Source organism: Carassius auratus, chromosome 28, assembly GCF_003368295.1.
Source record: "Carassius auratus strain Wakin chromosome 28, ASM336829v1, whole genome shotgun sequence".
NCBI lineage: Eukaryota > Metazoa > Chordata > Actinopteri > Cypriniformes > Cyprinidae > Carassius > Carassius auratus.
This window is the reverse complement of record NC_039270.1, coordinates 3,242,256-3,257,977: the sequence shown is the minus strand read 5'-3', so window position 1 is coordinate 3,257,977 and position 15,722 is coordinate 3,242,256. Positions and strand designations below refer to the sequence as shown.

Sequence of the window (15,722 nt, the reverse complement as noted above, 5' to 3'; positions counted from 1 at the left end):
TTAGACAGGAAGAGGAAGTGTGGTTAAGGAACCTTAAGAGAGAGGAAGTTAATATTTAAAACAAGGCATGTAGCTTAAGTGCTACTTATAACTAGATACTAAAGAAGATTTGAGTGCTTTGTGCATATGAAAAAATCCCACTACAGTGTTAATGTGTTGTGAATGGATGCCAAGATGTTGCTCTGAAGTTTATAATGCTTCCTTGGTTTGTTAGCATGGTGGGGTTGTTAGCATGTTGCTGCGTGGTTTCTAGGGTGTTGCTGCTGGTCCAAATTAAAAGTACATCAATATGATTATTGCATGGTCCTAACTTAAGGTTAGCAGTGTTCATTAAATAGTAATATTAATTGTGATGATGTTAATTGTTATTTTAATTTAACTCATGGCTCTCTCACACAAGTCAGTAATGTATCATTTATTTAATAATAATTGTTATTATTTAGTTAACACTGTCTGCAGTTAAATATTCACTTGTTTCATGAAGCACTTTTGTTTTAAAATCACAAAATCTTTATATTGTGAAGTAGTTTTAGAGCACCAGGAACTCTAAACAGAGGTCACGTAGCTCTAAATGAGATAAAGCCATGTGAAGGAGGAACAGACGTAGTATGGGAGAGTATGTCTGTGCCAGTAGAGAGAGAAACGGAAGATAAGATAGTGGAACAATAATGTCAAGGCTGAGTATGTAACAATGTTAGGGAGGATTGTTAGGTAAATACTGAACTCATGCAATTTTTGGTGACCTCTTACATCTGCTTTTATTAAAATAGGCAGATTGTGAATGTGTCTTCTTCTCTATGGAACTGTAAACTGGTCATATATATTAAACAAATGGGTTTATGGCAACAATTACAAACCACAAAAGCATGTTAATCTTCTGGATGTAATAAAGTAATAAATTATTAGAAGGGGAACATTATTTGTGGGATAAATTGTGCCAGATGCTTTTTGGGTGAACAAATGCTACTACCTTAATTCATACATTTTAAATAAAATAAAATCCAAAACTTGATTCACTACATAATGGCAATCCCTGAAATTGTTTAATAGCGAGTTAATTGTATTGCCCCATGATTCATTTCATGGGGCAATCTTAGGAAAGTTGTGTCACTAGATGACGTTTTTAATGGTACATTTTCATGACCCTCTTTTAGAAGCCTTTTTATTCCATTGTTAAACATTGAAGTATATGCATTTTAGCATCTAATTTCCTCATTTTTAGAGGACAACTTAGAGACATAGTTCATCCAAAAATGAAAATTGTGTCATCTTTTACTCACCATTATGACTTTATTCCCTCTGTGGAACACAGAAATATATTTAGAAAAATCACTCATCTTTTATTTTTTTTGTCAATACAAAATGAAGTCATTGGTAACTAAAACGAATGATGGCAGAATTGTAACTTAGTTTATTTTATCTTTAAGTGAAAAGTGGCACAATGTATCCCACCCCCACCCCATTAAACGGCATGCAAAGTAAAAATGTGTCTGGGAAAACATTGGTTCTAAAAAATATGTGAAAACATCAGATAACATTGTGTGGAGACTGACGTACTGTTCTATTCACACCCTTGCTGTAAAAAAGGGGTGTAAACAACAGTTCCCGTTCCATGGTTGTTAAACTATGATTCTGTATATTCAAATACATTGATTGCCTGCTTTATCTGTAGCTGCGGAGCAACAGAATATCTGGCTCAATCAGCAAATGCATACAAGGAAACATAATTTTACAAAATTAATGTATATTTAACAGCTTGTCCGATAACCGAAACTCATCTTTGGCTATTGACTCGAACAAAGCCTATTTTCTTATTTAACAAAAGTTTTTAATTGAGCCGCGGCATGAATGGAGGAAATAATTAAACTGAGTGAAAGGGCAATCAGTGTGTGTCAGAGAAAGCCTGACATGGTCTTTGTGTTGGGTTATGAGAATGAGAAGGTTGCGTGTGTTTTAGAGAGCCAGGATGATAGTGAGTGTGGGTGTGTGTGTTTGTCTGTGGGAGGTGGGAGGTGGAGGTGAAAGCAGTTCACAGTTGTTAGGTTTTCCTGCCGCCTGGTGTCAAACTTGCTGCTTTGAAGCAGAGAGCCACGACTGCAGAAGATCCCAGCCTCAGGGCATCTCAGATCTGCCTGTCAACCCCCACATTTAACTCTCCCTCACACACACACAACCCATCTTATTTTGTCTTTCTTACACTGTCTACTGTGTATGTTCTGTCTAAAAACATATCATTGGCTTTATGTAACGTTGCTACATATATAGCAAAGACAGGTACAACACAGTAAAGAACAGATTTTGCACTTAAGCTTATTGGAACATAGTTCACAAACCTAGTGGGTGTGTTTGTGTGTGAGAGGGAGTGAGACACGCTCCAAGGTCATTTTATACCTGCCACAGACACACACTGGTTGAGAAATAGAGGTCTTTCTAGATAGAGGACAGAGTGTTGAGACATCAGCTACTCTGGTAACAGATCAGAAGTAACCTGAAAGAATGTGAGCGAGTGGTTGACTTCTCGGTTAACCTTTACAGATGTATCATGTGAGTGCACTCATCAGGCTAGGAGTCTGTATTAAGTTAACTAATAACTAATTAACTGACCTTAAAGTTGTTGACCCTTAGTGCCACCTCTTATTTGGAATTTTTTAGAATGCTCAATGAGCGAGTTGCATAATGTAAAGACGTTGTCTTAAGAGCTAGTTTGACCAATTAGCAGTAGACAAGGTGTAATTCCATTCAAATTAGACCAGTCTACCTTTTTGTAGATAAATTTGAAGTTACAACTAGTGTTGAAGAACAAAATGACACTATGTATTGATAGTCCTGTTGTTGTCTTTGTATTCTTAAATAAAAATGTATGACTTTCCTTTTCCATTGACTTCAATTAGTATTTGACCAATAGCTAACTAGATTTAAAACTATAGTTAAGTTAATATATAAAATTTAACTTAGAAATAAAAACTCATTGCTCATGAATCATTGCTGTCCAGGCCACTATTACCTTCATATAAGAGATCATATGTTTTTAGTCAGTTCAATTAACTTGGTACATTCCAGTAAGATCACATCTGACCTGACCTCTGCTCTGCTCTGGTCAGAAGTGAAGTCTTTTGTGCTCTTTGACCCAGACAGCCTCATTTCTCATTCAGACTTAGTTTTCTAGTGCTGGTTTGAGCTAGAACTGGACCATACTTAACCCACTCATCTCCTTTGTGTCTGGAAAGGATTAGCAAGTAGGCTAATCACTCTAAGTCATGCACTGCCCTTGGGAAAACACACAAGATGTTGTATTAATGTCATGTTTAATACAAAAATGTGGGATTATAGGGTATTTTTAGCTGTATATATCTGTTTTATACTTTACATAATATATATATCTATATATATATCTATATATATATAGATATATATATATATATATATATATATATATATATATCTATATATATATATATAGATATATATATATATATATAGAATCATATATATATATATATTGTGCCTCTAAGTCTGTTGATCTTTACCAGCAATACGGCCTTCAATCCACAGGAAATGTGAACATCATTTGCTTAAAACGCGGTTCTCTTGAGACATGGCCCATGCACTGCTATGTATTATCCATCTAAAGTGATCCATTAAACCGGATTTACCTTTTACAAAGGTCTCTCAATATGGTGTGAGTGTTTAATGTGTGAGTGTGTAGTTGTGTGGAAAATAGTTAATAAGTAATTGGACAGTTATGCAAATAGCAGAAGAGTTCTTAATTTATCCATCTTTCTTTTTTTTCAGTGTTTGGATTTAAAAATTTAATTTAAAAAATCTAATTTAAAAAGCAAATAATAATAAAGTAATATTAGAATCATGACATCTATATCTGTGTGTTCTGAAATTCACTTTTTTTCTTGTTAATCTATTGTTTTTTGTGTGTGTGGTTGCTAAGTAATAAGACAAGCAGCATATAACTGCAGATGACAGTCACTCTGTATGACAGTTTTTTTCTTGGAAATGTATGAATTTACTTGTGTAGTTGCTGTGTTTCACAGTGAATAGTACGTTATTGCTTAATTAGAAACTGGGTGTGGCTGATTGGATTACATGTAACAGACAAGAAATGAATGAAGATTGAAACTTGTGTTCCAAGATTGTATGTATTTGTTGTACATATGTATCTCTGTGTCTACACAGCTGTAATAGGCACATCCACTGTGAGCACAGATTCATCCAATAATTCGACAGACAGCCCGATCAGTGCTTCCTCTACTGCTACTGTTGGTAAGAGCACATTCACTGCATACAACACAAAACACCAGTTAGTTCAGTCATTAGAATATTTAATTCCAAATCCTCTGTTACAGATTAAGTTATCATATAAGACATTATTATATAGAGTAACGCATACAAAAACCTCAGCTTCTTCAATAAATTATTTGTGTTAATATGCTGTTGCTTCAGATGTTCCGTGAAGCAGAACTGTTTCCTCATAATATATTTGATCTTTCTTATAAGTGAAAACAATTTTGTAAAACATTCTTTCATTTTCTCATTCAAGTCATTCAAAGTTCAGTCATTCTGTCCTCGATTGCCACCCAAGCATTGCATATTCTTCTGATAACAGAACCAGAACCCCTCTTCATTGTTCAGTGTACACCATTGCTTATATAAGAACCAAATCCTTTCTCTTGTTGTTTTATTGTCTTTTGTGTGTTTAATAAAGTGAGGATGGGCTTTAAGCATTTTAGAGGAGCAGCTACTACCTACAGCTATATATAATTACGGTCAGAGGCTATTTGCACTTAGCACAAATGCAATACTTACACAGTGCAAATAGCAATGGATTCTATTTTCCACTTTTCAAATATTTCCAATTTTTCCAATAAACATTTCCGATCTGATATGTGATGGGAAAAACAGGAGAAGAAAGAGTTCGGTAAAAAAGGTGGATTTTAACTTGGATTGACTGCATAAATTTTTTTTGACACACTCTTTACTGCCTACTTTACCAATACTGAACAAATATTTAAATGTAAAGTCGGCAACACCAAAGCTCCAAGGGTATCAAAAATGTATTGTTTAAAGGGGGGGTGAAATGCTCGTTTTCACTCAATATCCTGTTAATCTTGAGTACCTATGGAGTAGTACTGCATCCTTCATAACTCCAAAAAGTCTTTAGTTTTATTATATTCATAAGAGAAAGATAGTCTGTACCGATTTTTCCTGGAAAAACACGACCGGCTGGAGGCGTGACGTGTGGGCGGAGCTAAAGAATCACGAACGCTAGTAGGCTTTTGCGTTGAGAGCGTTTGGAAGCTGTGACACCGTGAGAACAAAACCAACCAAAACAAACCATAGCTAACAGTCAGATTCAGCGTATATTTATGATCCAGAATCTGATCCAGAGGCTGAAATTTAACAAGAGCAGCATCAGCAACGACGTCTCTATGTGTTATGTACTGAAACTTTATATATTTGCTTAGCGGTTTTGGAAAATGACTAAGTTCCACTTTGTCGTCTTTTTTTTTTTTTTTTTTTTTAAGCTGTACATGTGGAAAGTGCAGTTTGATGACAACATCGCATGTTGTTTACTTGATGTGCTTACGCACCGATAGCTAAGTTAACAACAAAGATATTTGAAGCAGTTTTACTCGTGCAGTTTGATGACAACATCGCATGTTGTTTACTTGATGTGCTTACGGGCCGATAGCTAAGTTAACAACACAGAGATATTTTAAGCAGTTTTACTCACCGCATGCGGTTCCAACACACGATCGTGACCCTTTTTCGTTGGGACTGCATTATCCTTAAGAAATAAACGATGTGCAAATCCGGCGTCAAACTGGGCCTTGTTTGTAAAACAAGCATCTTCGAAATGCAGGGAACAAACACAAACACTTGCACAACTCCATTGATGCTCTGTAAAAATAAATTCCATCCACTGGTCCCTTAATGCTGTTTCTCTTTTGGTAATCTGTGCAGGGTTGTCTTGCCCTGGCAACCAAAAACACGCTTCTTTTGTGACTTTTCGCGACGCTCTCGCTCTGATCAGTGAATGTCTATGCTCAGCCTCTCAGTGCTCTGCTATACGGGAGCGCGCGCTCTTCAGGCAGAAGTGCCCTTAGCACCCATATAAGGAAATTCCGCTCCATCTAACGTCACACAGAGCCATACTCGAAAAAAACTTTACGAAACTTGTGACAAACCGGAAGGAGTATTTTTGGAACAGAAATACTCCTTCAAACGTACAACTTAATTTTTGAAACTTTGTCCATGTATAGCATGGGAATCCAAATCTTTAACAGTGTAAAAAACTCAGTATGCATGAAATAGCATTTCACCCCCCCCTTTAAAAACTATCGCATAACGTTTGTGATGTATGTCATTGTTGTGATATTATTATGATAATATTATACGGTTATGTGACATTTAATTACTTGGAGGTTGGCCTATAAAGATTGGTAAATCAGTGTTGTTCATTTGTCTGATGAAGAGCCTGCCTGCTCGAAATGTCATGCGATAGCCTGCCTGCTATGCGATAGTTTTTAAACAATACATTTTTGATACCTTTGGAGCTTTGTTGTTGCCAACTTTACATTAAAATATTTTTCTGCTTGTTTTTGGTCAACAAGGCGAGCTATTTGCACTTTTATCTTAGCTGGGAACAATGTCTGAGACGACCATATTCCAGTTAAAAAGTCAGAAAATCAAGATGACTGCATCCATTGGTATCAATAACAGTTTATAAAATACATAACAATGCATGATATAGTTACCGAAGTATCATATCCACAGTTAGCTGATTGGATAGCACTGTGTGCACCACTGTGTTTCTTAAGACTAACAGAAGTCTTAATGGGCAGTCGTGGCCTAATGGTTAGAGAGACAAACTTATAACCCAAAGGTTGTGGCTTCAAATCTCAGGTCCGGCAGGGATTGTAGGTGGGGAGTGAATACCAAGCACTCTCTTCCACCCTAAATACCATGACCCTTGAGCTCTGAATCCCTGGGTGCTGCTGCAACATGGCTGCCCACTGCTCTTGGTGTATGTGCACTTGGATGGTTTAAATGCAGAGCACAAATTCTAAGTATTGGTCACTTCACTTTAAGTGATAAGAACCAATGTATTACTTTAGTTTCAGTTACTGTTGATGCATCGAACAGCTATTTAGCATTCTGAATTTGAGGTTGTTGCGAATACTCAGAGTTGAAACATTGACTTGGGGAGTGTGCTGCAGTTAAAAGTTCCAACTAGGAAGTCTGAATTCTGACTTTGGAGTATAAATGGAAGACTTGTTACCTTGTAAGGTGATGGAGGGGTATATTGTTTTAACTCTCAGTCAGACTGACCAAGCCCACTAACCCAACCCTAAACCCCATTACCCCCCCACCCCCCGCCGCCAAAAAAATAAAATCCATTGTGCACTTCTTTTGTTAAGTGTACCAGACTGACACAAAAACAATTGTGAATGGCTGCATTACACATGTTCAGATTTGCCATTTTATGCTGCTTTTGAAATCTTCATGCAATGATCTTTTTTCTGTTTCTGATTATGTGTTTGTGGTCATCAACAGCAGTAACAAGCATTCCATCTGAGAATACAACTGCACCATTCACAAACAATGCCACCACCCCACCGCTGTCGACGCATGCTGGTAATAGCACATCTCCACCTTTATCTACTCAAGGCAATGTGACAGGCTCGTCTACAGTTGCACCAGAAAAGGCTACCAGTTCATCAGTGAGTACACCAGGAAATGCCACAGTTTCAACTGCACCTGTAACAACAGCAGTGGCCAACTCCACAAGTCCAGTTGTACCTACACTGGAGAATGCTACAGACCATCCTGTAACTTCACCAGGCAATGCCACAACTACTCCTTTACCTGAGCCAGGCAACAGCACAACCCCACCCCAAACTACAAAAGCTAATGACACTACTCCTCCCATTAGCACACCAAGCAACAGCACAGCTTCACCAATTACAACAACAAGCTATGTAACAGTTACAACACAGACTACAACAGGTAATGTTACAACAGCAAACATTGCAACTACTCCACGCTTAACCACAGATATTTCAAACATAACTACACCAAATGCTACTGCACCACCCCTAACTACAACAGTAAATGCTCCTGCACCACAACTAACTACAACAGTAAATGCTACTGCACCACAACTAACTACAACAGTAAATGCTACTGCACCACAACTAACTACAACAGTAAATGCTACTGCACCACAACTAACTGCAACAGTAAATGCTACTGCACCACCCCTAACTACAACAGTAAATGCTACTGCACCACAACTAACTACAACAGTAAATGCTACTGCACCACAACTAACTACAACAGTAAATGCTACTGCACCACAACTAACTACAACAGTAAATGCTACTGCACCACAACTAACTGCAACAGTAAATGCTACTGCACCACCCCTAACTACAACAGTAAATGCTACTGCACCACAACTAACTACAACAGTAAATGCTACTGCACCACAACTAACTACAACAGTAAATGCTACTGCACCACAACTAACTACAACAGTAAATGTTACTGCACCACCCCTAACTACACCAGTTAATGCTACAGCAGCACCTCCAACAACACCAGTAAATGCTTCTGCACCACAACTAACTACAACAGTAAATGCTACTGCACCACCCCTAACTACAACAGTAAATGCTACTGCATCACAACTAACTGCAACAGTAAATGCTACTGCACCACCCCTAACTACAACAGTAAATGCTACTGCATCACAACTAACTACAACATTAAATGCTACTGCACCACCCCTAACTACAACAGTAAATGCTACTGCACCACCCCTAACTACAACAGTAAATGCTACTGCACCACAACTAACTACAACAGTAAATGCTACTGCACCACAACTAACTACAACAGTAAATGCTACTGCACCACAACTAACTACAACAGTAACTGTTACTGCACCACCCCTAACTACAACAGTAAATGCTACTGCACCACAACTAACTACAACAGTAAATGCTACCACACCACAACTAACTACAACAGTAAATGTTACTGCACCACCCCTAACTACACCGGTAAATGCTACAGCAGCACCTCCAACAACACCAGTAAATGCTTCTGCACCACAACTAACTACAACAGTAAATGCTACCACACCACAACTAACTACAACAGTAAATGTTACTGCACCACCCCTAACTACACCGGTAAATGCTACAGCAGCACCTCCAACAACACCAGTAAATGCTACTACACCACCTCTAACTACACCAGGGAGCAACGCAACAGTAAATGCTACAACACCACCCATAGCTACAACAGGAAATACTACAACAGGGAATGCTACCCAACCAACTCAGTCTACACCAGGAAATGCTACTAGACCATCCATAACCAACTCAACGACTCGACCCACTGTTTCTACTACTAACCCAACTAACACTGCAACCACACCAGGTGTGTTTGAATTAACGTGTTGTGTGACTGTATATTGCAAAGTAATTCTGAGTAATGAGGAGTTTACATCTTTTTTCTTTTAGCTACCTGTCCTACAGTGACCTGCCCACCACTCAGTGTCTGTGTGAAATCCATCTGTCAGTGTGTGACAGGAACTATTCCTTTAAATAACGCCTGTGTGGAAAGTACGTATCTGATGCCTAGCCTCTTGGCAAATTATCCTCTTTCTTAGACTGGACCATGGGTCATTACAAAAAAAATCCTTCTATATTTAATTGTTATATAAATCATATGATTACAGTGATTATTAGGAAGAATCCTTGTAGTAAAAAAATATTGTGTAAACACTTTAACACCCCCACTCTCTCTCCTCACACCCTGTGTTTATTTCCAGCTAAAACCTTCCCTAGTGCACTGCGGGTGAACCGCACTTTTGTAGAGGCTATGAACAATCCACAATCACCTGAATTTCAGAAAATTGCTAAAGAGATCGTTGTTGTGGTAGGTCACAAACTTACATTACAATCTGGTCTATTAACTTTAACATTTCACTTCTAAATATTTATTTTCATTTACTGGAACCATGTGCAGTTGGCAATATAGAAATGCTTTTATTTAAATAAATATAAAGTAAATGTCATTATTTAGTGTACGAAATATGCAACATACCATATGAAACATTCTTATTTAGAATTTAAAAAAACTGCATTATAACTGCATTTATCATTTGAGTTTCAAATAGAACTGATCATATTATAGTTATATTCAGAGTAAAATTAAAATGATTGCGTTATATTGCCTTGAGCCGTAATCATTACTCTTTCTTCCTTTTCGCAAATAGGTAAATGAAGCTCTGCGTAACCAGTCAAACTACATTAGCAGCACAGTAACTACGTTGACGTAAGTGACCCTTTGAAACACTTCTCTCTTACACATTTGTATCATATTTGCTGAATACTCATCTCTATGTAAACACTTACAGGCCTGGCAGTGTAGTGGCCACAGTACACAGTTTTTTTGAGCCCAATTCTCCAGTCACACAGGCAATGGTTACATCTGCCATGAATGATGCTATAAGTGGTTGTGAGACAACAAACTGTGGCATTCTTGCTAATGCCCAATACAAAGGTGAGTGACTTGAAAAAATCTATTATATAAGCTGTGATTTGAAAACAGTGAAACAGGTGCATTAATGCCCACATAGAAAATAATACAATACATTATACTAGTTCCACAAATATGCTGCTCTCACATAATTATATACAACTATTTTCATATTAAATCATTCTTTATTTACATGTACTTTACTTGACAAACATTTAAAACATCAATTCCTGTTTAGGCAACAAATTACCTTAAGAGCATGAAGTACAGTACTTTGTTCAGTTCCACAAAAATTGATAAAGCAACTTCTCTTGCTGTATTAAACTGCTAAATATTGTTCCTCAAATAAGAATACAATACAGTGCCAAGTATGGGGTGTTTAGAGATGTTTAGCCATGACTCTGGCCATGTTTTGTTCTAGATCATATAATAGATGTTTCTGAATCACAGAAATATACTGGAGTTTTCTACGTTAAATTCTTTCAAGATACTGATATCACCACTAACTATGCTACCATCTACAACTAGCTCACTGCTAAACAATTTTATTAAATGTTTAAATATTATGCACAATTGTTTGCAATTATAATGCATGGAGCTTTTATGACTTCATATTAAATAAGTCATAAAAAGCGACATGCATTATAATTGCTAAATGCTTTAATATTTAGAGTAAGTATTTAGAAATACATTGCAGGACCATTTAAAATTAAACATAATTGAAACGTAAAGGACATTAAATAAACACTTTCCGTCATGCATCTATCTAAACAACTACTTACTGTCTCTTTCTTTATAGCAACCAATTTGTGTGACCAAAATCCTCCTCCTTGTGATACTAACACTACATCGTGTACGGCCAACGATGGGACACCTATATGTACCTGCAAAGCTGGCCATGTATCTAGCTCTTACCAGCCCAGAAGCTGCACAGGTGAGTGTGTACTACCACGTGTGTTTGTGTGTGCATATCATAATCATCTGTGACCACCGTGAAGAATGAAAACAATTAAGAAATAAAACATAAATCAATAATTGATACAGTTTCAAGGTGAGAGATGTTTTTTGACTGGTAGATTTCTTTGATTCTGCAAATATTGGCAGGTATAGGAATCACACACATCTGAGACAATACATAGTTTAGTTCATGTTTTTTTTTTTTTCTGTCTGCTCTACCATCTTTCTATGATTCTGTCTATTTACTATTTACTAATTATTTTCACAGTTTGCCCTAGTGGCTACAAAGCGGAGAACAACACCTGTGTTCGGTGAGAACTATTTAATTTCTTTGTTCACACTATCATTTTAGTAAAACAAAGTCTTTGAGTAACTTATCTGTTCCATTTATTGGAACCACAGTCATACAACTCAACTCAAACATGAATGTTCAGAAATACTTGATTGCTTCCTTGTCACAAACTTAGCTGCTCTATTCAATGATCAGTGTATTTTAATAGAAACTACTGCCCCCTTGTGTCAAGGCAATATTACAACAGTCATATAACTGCAGAAGTGCAGATAAGTGTAATGTTCATGCCCTTATTAATTTTTTTTTAACAGATGTCCATTTGGCTATTCTGGATTCAACTGTGATGACTGTAAGATATTATTATTACATTATTTCTTGATTCTTAACCATTAAAGTAATCATTTTGTATGTATATGTGTTTCTAATGACCTTGTCTCTCTGTGTAGCCTCTTTGTTGGCTCTAGTGGTAGTGGCGTGTGTGTTAGGGGGAATTCTGCTCATTGTGATTTTGGCTGTTCTCATTTACATCTGTGTGACTCGTTGGTGAGTGTTCATGATACGACAGGAATAGGACGTGCATTTGAATGTCTCTGTGCGAGAGACTTTTATGCTTGTTTATGGATCTACATATCCCACTTGTTAACAATTTGTGTGTTTATTGTTTATTTCACAGCAATAAGAAGTCAAGCAGCAATTTTTTCAACAGCCCGTACCCTGCTGAGGAGTTCCAGGCCGCGTGGCCCACTCAGGGCATCACCCGTATTCCACGTGTCAATCTGACATCTAATTCCAGCATTGATGCCACTGGCAACAGTCTAGAGATGTCTGAAGAGCCAGGAAAGAAAGACTACAGTAATGGATTGGTGAGTACATCCTTTCAGTCAAAACTTCACAAATAATTAATAACCAGTTAACCTTTTAAAGCAGTTACACTTATCTGTAACTTACAGTGGGTTTTGTACTGCTTCAAAGACAAGCTTATGTGTGGACATTTTTTTACAGAATAACTGTTGTAAAATTTAAGTATGCATATACACTACTGTTTAAAATTTGGGGGCAAATTTCCACAAAAATAAATAAAGAAATATTAATAATAATTATATTGTTTTCAACATTGATAATAAGAAATGTTTCTTGAGAAAACCTACATATTAGATCATTTGACTGAAAATTCAGCTTGGCCATCACAGGGAAAAATGTATAATAAAAATGTAATATATATTCTAAAAAAAAAAAGCATTTATTTTAAATTGTAATGATATTTCACATTTTTTACTGTGTATTTTAATAAAATATGCAGCCTTGGTAAGCATACGTGATGTCTTTCAAAAAACATTAAACCATTTTTACAGGCCCCAAACTTTTACAGTAGTGTAAAATTATATTCACAATATTATTTTATATTGCTTACTTTATATTATGAATTATACTTATTTTCTTTTTTTTTTAATTTTAAGAAATGACCCCACTGTAAGTTGAAATTCTTCTATTAACCTGCATGTGCCCTGTGATTCTAACACCAATCATAGAATCAGCCACGTGACAAATATATCTCAATATCTGTTCAATCAAACCCTTGTCCATTTGCAAATCTTTACTCTGCCTGCCCAGCTGAACTCCAATGACATACTCCTGATTGATACAAAGATTGGATTATGCTAACTTTCTTCTACGTATTTCTTGGCTGAATAATTGAAGCCCATTATGAGAAAATGTATTCCTAACAATGGCACATATAAAGAGGGTCTATTGCATTAGTGAAACAATTGCATTTGTGGTTAGCTGAATGCTAACCGTATAACATAGTACTTGGGAAACTGGACTATCCCTGAGTATATTTCATAACTTTAATTTATGAAATCAGAATTTAATTATAATGGATGTACAAGTTTTGTGATGGTTATCTAGTAAACAAACCTCTTTGTGTGTGTGTGTCTGTGCACATATTAATGGTTGTTGTGTTGTGTATGTGGTGTCCCGTATATGGGCTTGCTTTCTCCTCACTCCAAACACTATGACTATAGAAGATTGGAGGAAAGGTAAGTCAGTGACTCCTGGTGTGTCCTGGTGTGTCGTCAGGGATGGTAAAAGGCAGGGACGGTCCACTGATACATATATGAATGCACAACATACCAGCTGTGGTTCCGCCTTAAACTGAAAAGAGTCAGTTGCATTACTGAAATGCTCAACAGGTGGCTGTAGGAAAGGAAAGTCCCATCTCACAGTTAAAATAGACAGCTAAAATGTTCAAAAAAAAACTTTCTATTTGTCTAAGAATCCTGAAAAAAATTATAATAAGCAGAACAATTGTTTTTTTAATATTGATAATACAAAAAAATGTTTCTTGAGCATCAAATCAGGATATTAGAATGATTTCTAAAAGATCATGTGACACTGAAGACACTGAAAGCTGGAAAGTCAGCTCTGTCATCACAGGAATAAATTCCTTTTTTTAAAATAACAATATTTTAAACTTTTAATATTTTTTACTATTACTGTATTAAATAAATGCAGCCTTGGTGAGCATAAGATACTTAAAAAAAAAAAAAAAAAAAAAAAAAAAGATCGTACAGACCCAAACCTTTAATATTAGTTATTAATTTCCATAAATTTGGATCTTTCACGGCTTGTATGGTTGAAAACTGCATAAGAAATATGTCTGCCAAGTGAACTGGTTTGCTTTAAAAGGACCTTGGTCTTCAAGTTCTTTCATGTAAAGGAATATTTTGGGTTAAATACAACTGTAAGTTAAAGTGTGCACCTTCTGCAGCATTAGCATTACCAAAATAATGAACATACCACCAACAACACCTTTGTCATCAACTACGTATTTAACCTAGAAGGAATATTCCTTTATTTTTGCTCTATTTGCTTTATTTTGCCTCTTTTCTCTTTGTGACTGGCATCTTGTCACAAAGAGAGGTGTATTACTGTCGCGTCTGGGATGAGATCTTAATATTGATCTCTGGTTTGACCTGTTTGCATGCCATCATAAGCTTTGCATGAATTTTTAAGCTAGTTATTGTGTTTTTCCTGCATGCTGGTATTATAAAATGAGATGTGCTGAGAGAATGAAGCATTGTGGGTTGTGTTTACCTGTTTGTGGCTAAAATGAACTATCATTTCTTCTGCAGTCGGGCTCGTTTGACCTCACAACAGATGGTATGAGGACCTTTAAGGACATAAACCCCACACGCTACTCTTACCTGGTGGGTCATGAAAACCCCTATTTTATACATGGAGATGAGAAGAGATGAAGAAAACAGCAGAGAAAGCCAGTGGACAAGAAAAGAGTGCAGTAGCACCGTGAATTATTAAAAAGGCCTTGGATCAAAATGTTTCATGAATGTTAACGCTGTCAAAACCATACAGCTGATCACAGACTCAAAGTGCATACACAAACAGCATTTGAGAGATACGTTTATATATATATATATATATATATATATATATAAATTTTACTGTTTTAATTCCAAATTTCTTTCACCCAGGATAAAGTGCTCACTTCTTAAAAGTGCATTGATGATTGGGTTTTCCTAGCACAAGCTTGATAAACGTGTCCTGTGTATTACAATGTGAGATGAATGCTTAACCACTCGTCTTTTTTTCACTTCTTGTTTTGTCTGCACATTTCATATTCAGAGTTTTGTTATCAGACAGAGATCATTCATGTATTCTGTGGTTTTCAACACAAAATAATTTATTATAAAGGATGTAATATTAAACCATATTTTGGCATATTTTATTTAAATTTCTCATCTGTGGAAGCAATAAGGTCAGAATATATAATGTAATCCAGTAGTACTAATGCATCTGATCTATATTCTGACAGTAACTGCACTTTGTAGGAGAGAACATGCAATGTCTGTTGTGTGTGTGTGTGTGTGTGTGTGTTTTAAGATTTATC

The 15,722-nt window shown here is 36.3% G+C and overlaps 1 protein-coding gene across 1 annotated transcript; it reads left to right on the top strand.

Annotated features, from left to right (window-relative positions):
• The first annotated feature begins 4,151 nt into the window (after positions 1-4,151).
• Positions 4,152-15,251, top strand: LOC113047506 (mucin-2-like). The gene is made up of 13 exons (XM_026208895.1): positions 4,152-4,275; positions 7,570-9,462; positions 9,546-9,647; positions 9,857-9,963; positions 10,304-10,362; positions 10,445-10,590; positions 11,366-11,500; positions 11,792-11,834; positions 12,127-12,164; positions 12,262-12,358; positions 12,489-12,678; positions 13,840-13,854; positions 14,950-15,251. The coding sequence occupies exons 1-13, from the start codon at positions 4,167-4,169 to the stop codon at positions 15,070-15,072; spliced, it is 3,057 nt and encodes a 1,018-aa protein (XP_026064680.1). The 5' UTR covers positions 4,152-4,166; the 3' UTR covers positions 15,073-15,251.
• The last annotated feature ends 471 nt before the right edge of the window (positions 15,252-15,722 follow it).

What these genes read in the sequence shown, in the direction of transcription:
- LOC113047506 (XM_026208895.1), top strand. Translation starts at nt 4,167, where the DNA reads ATGTATCTCTGTGTCTACACAGCTGTAATAGGCACATCCACTGTGAGC. An exon ending in TAACACTGCAACCACACCAG is followed by an intron (nt 9,463 to 9,545) that starts GTGTGTTTGAAT and finishes TTTTTCTTTTAG; the next exon opens with CTACCTGTCCTACAGTGACC. An exon ending in CCAGCCCAGAAGCTGCACAG is followed by an intron (nt 11,501 to 11,791) that starts GTGAGTGTGTAC and finishes TTATTTTCACAG; the next exon opens with TTTGCCCTAGTGGCTACAAA.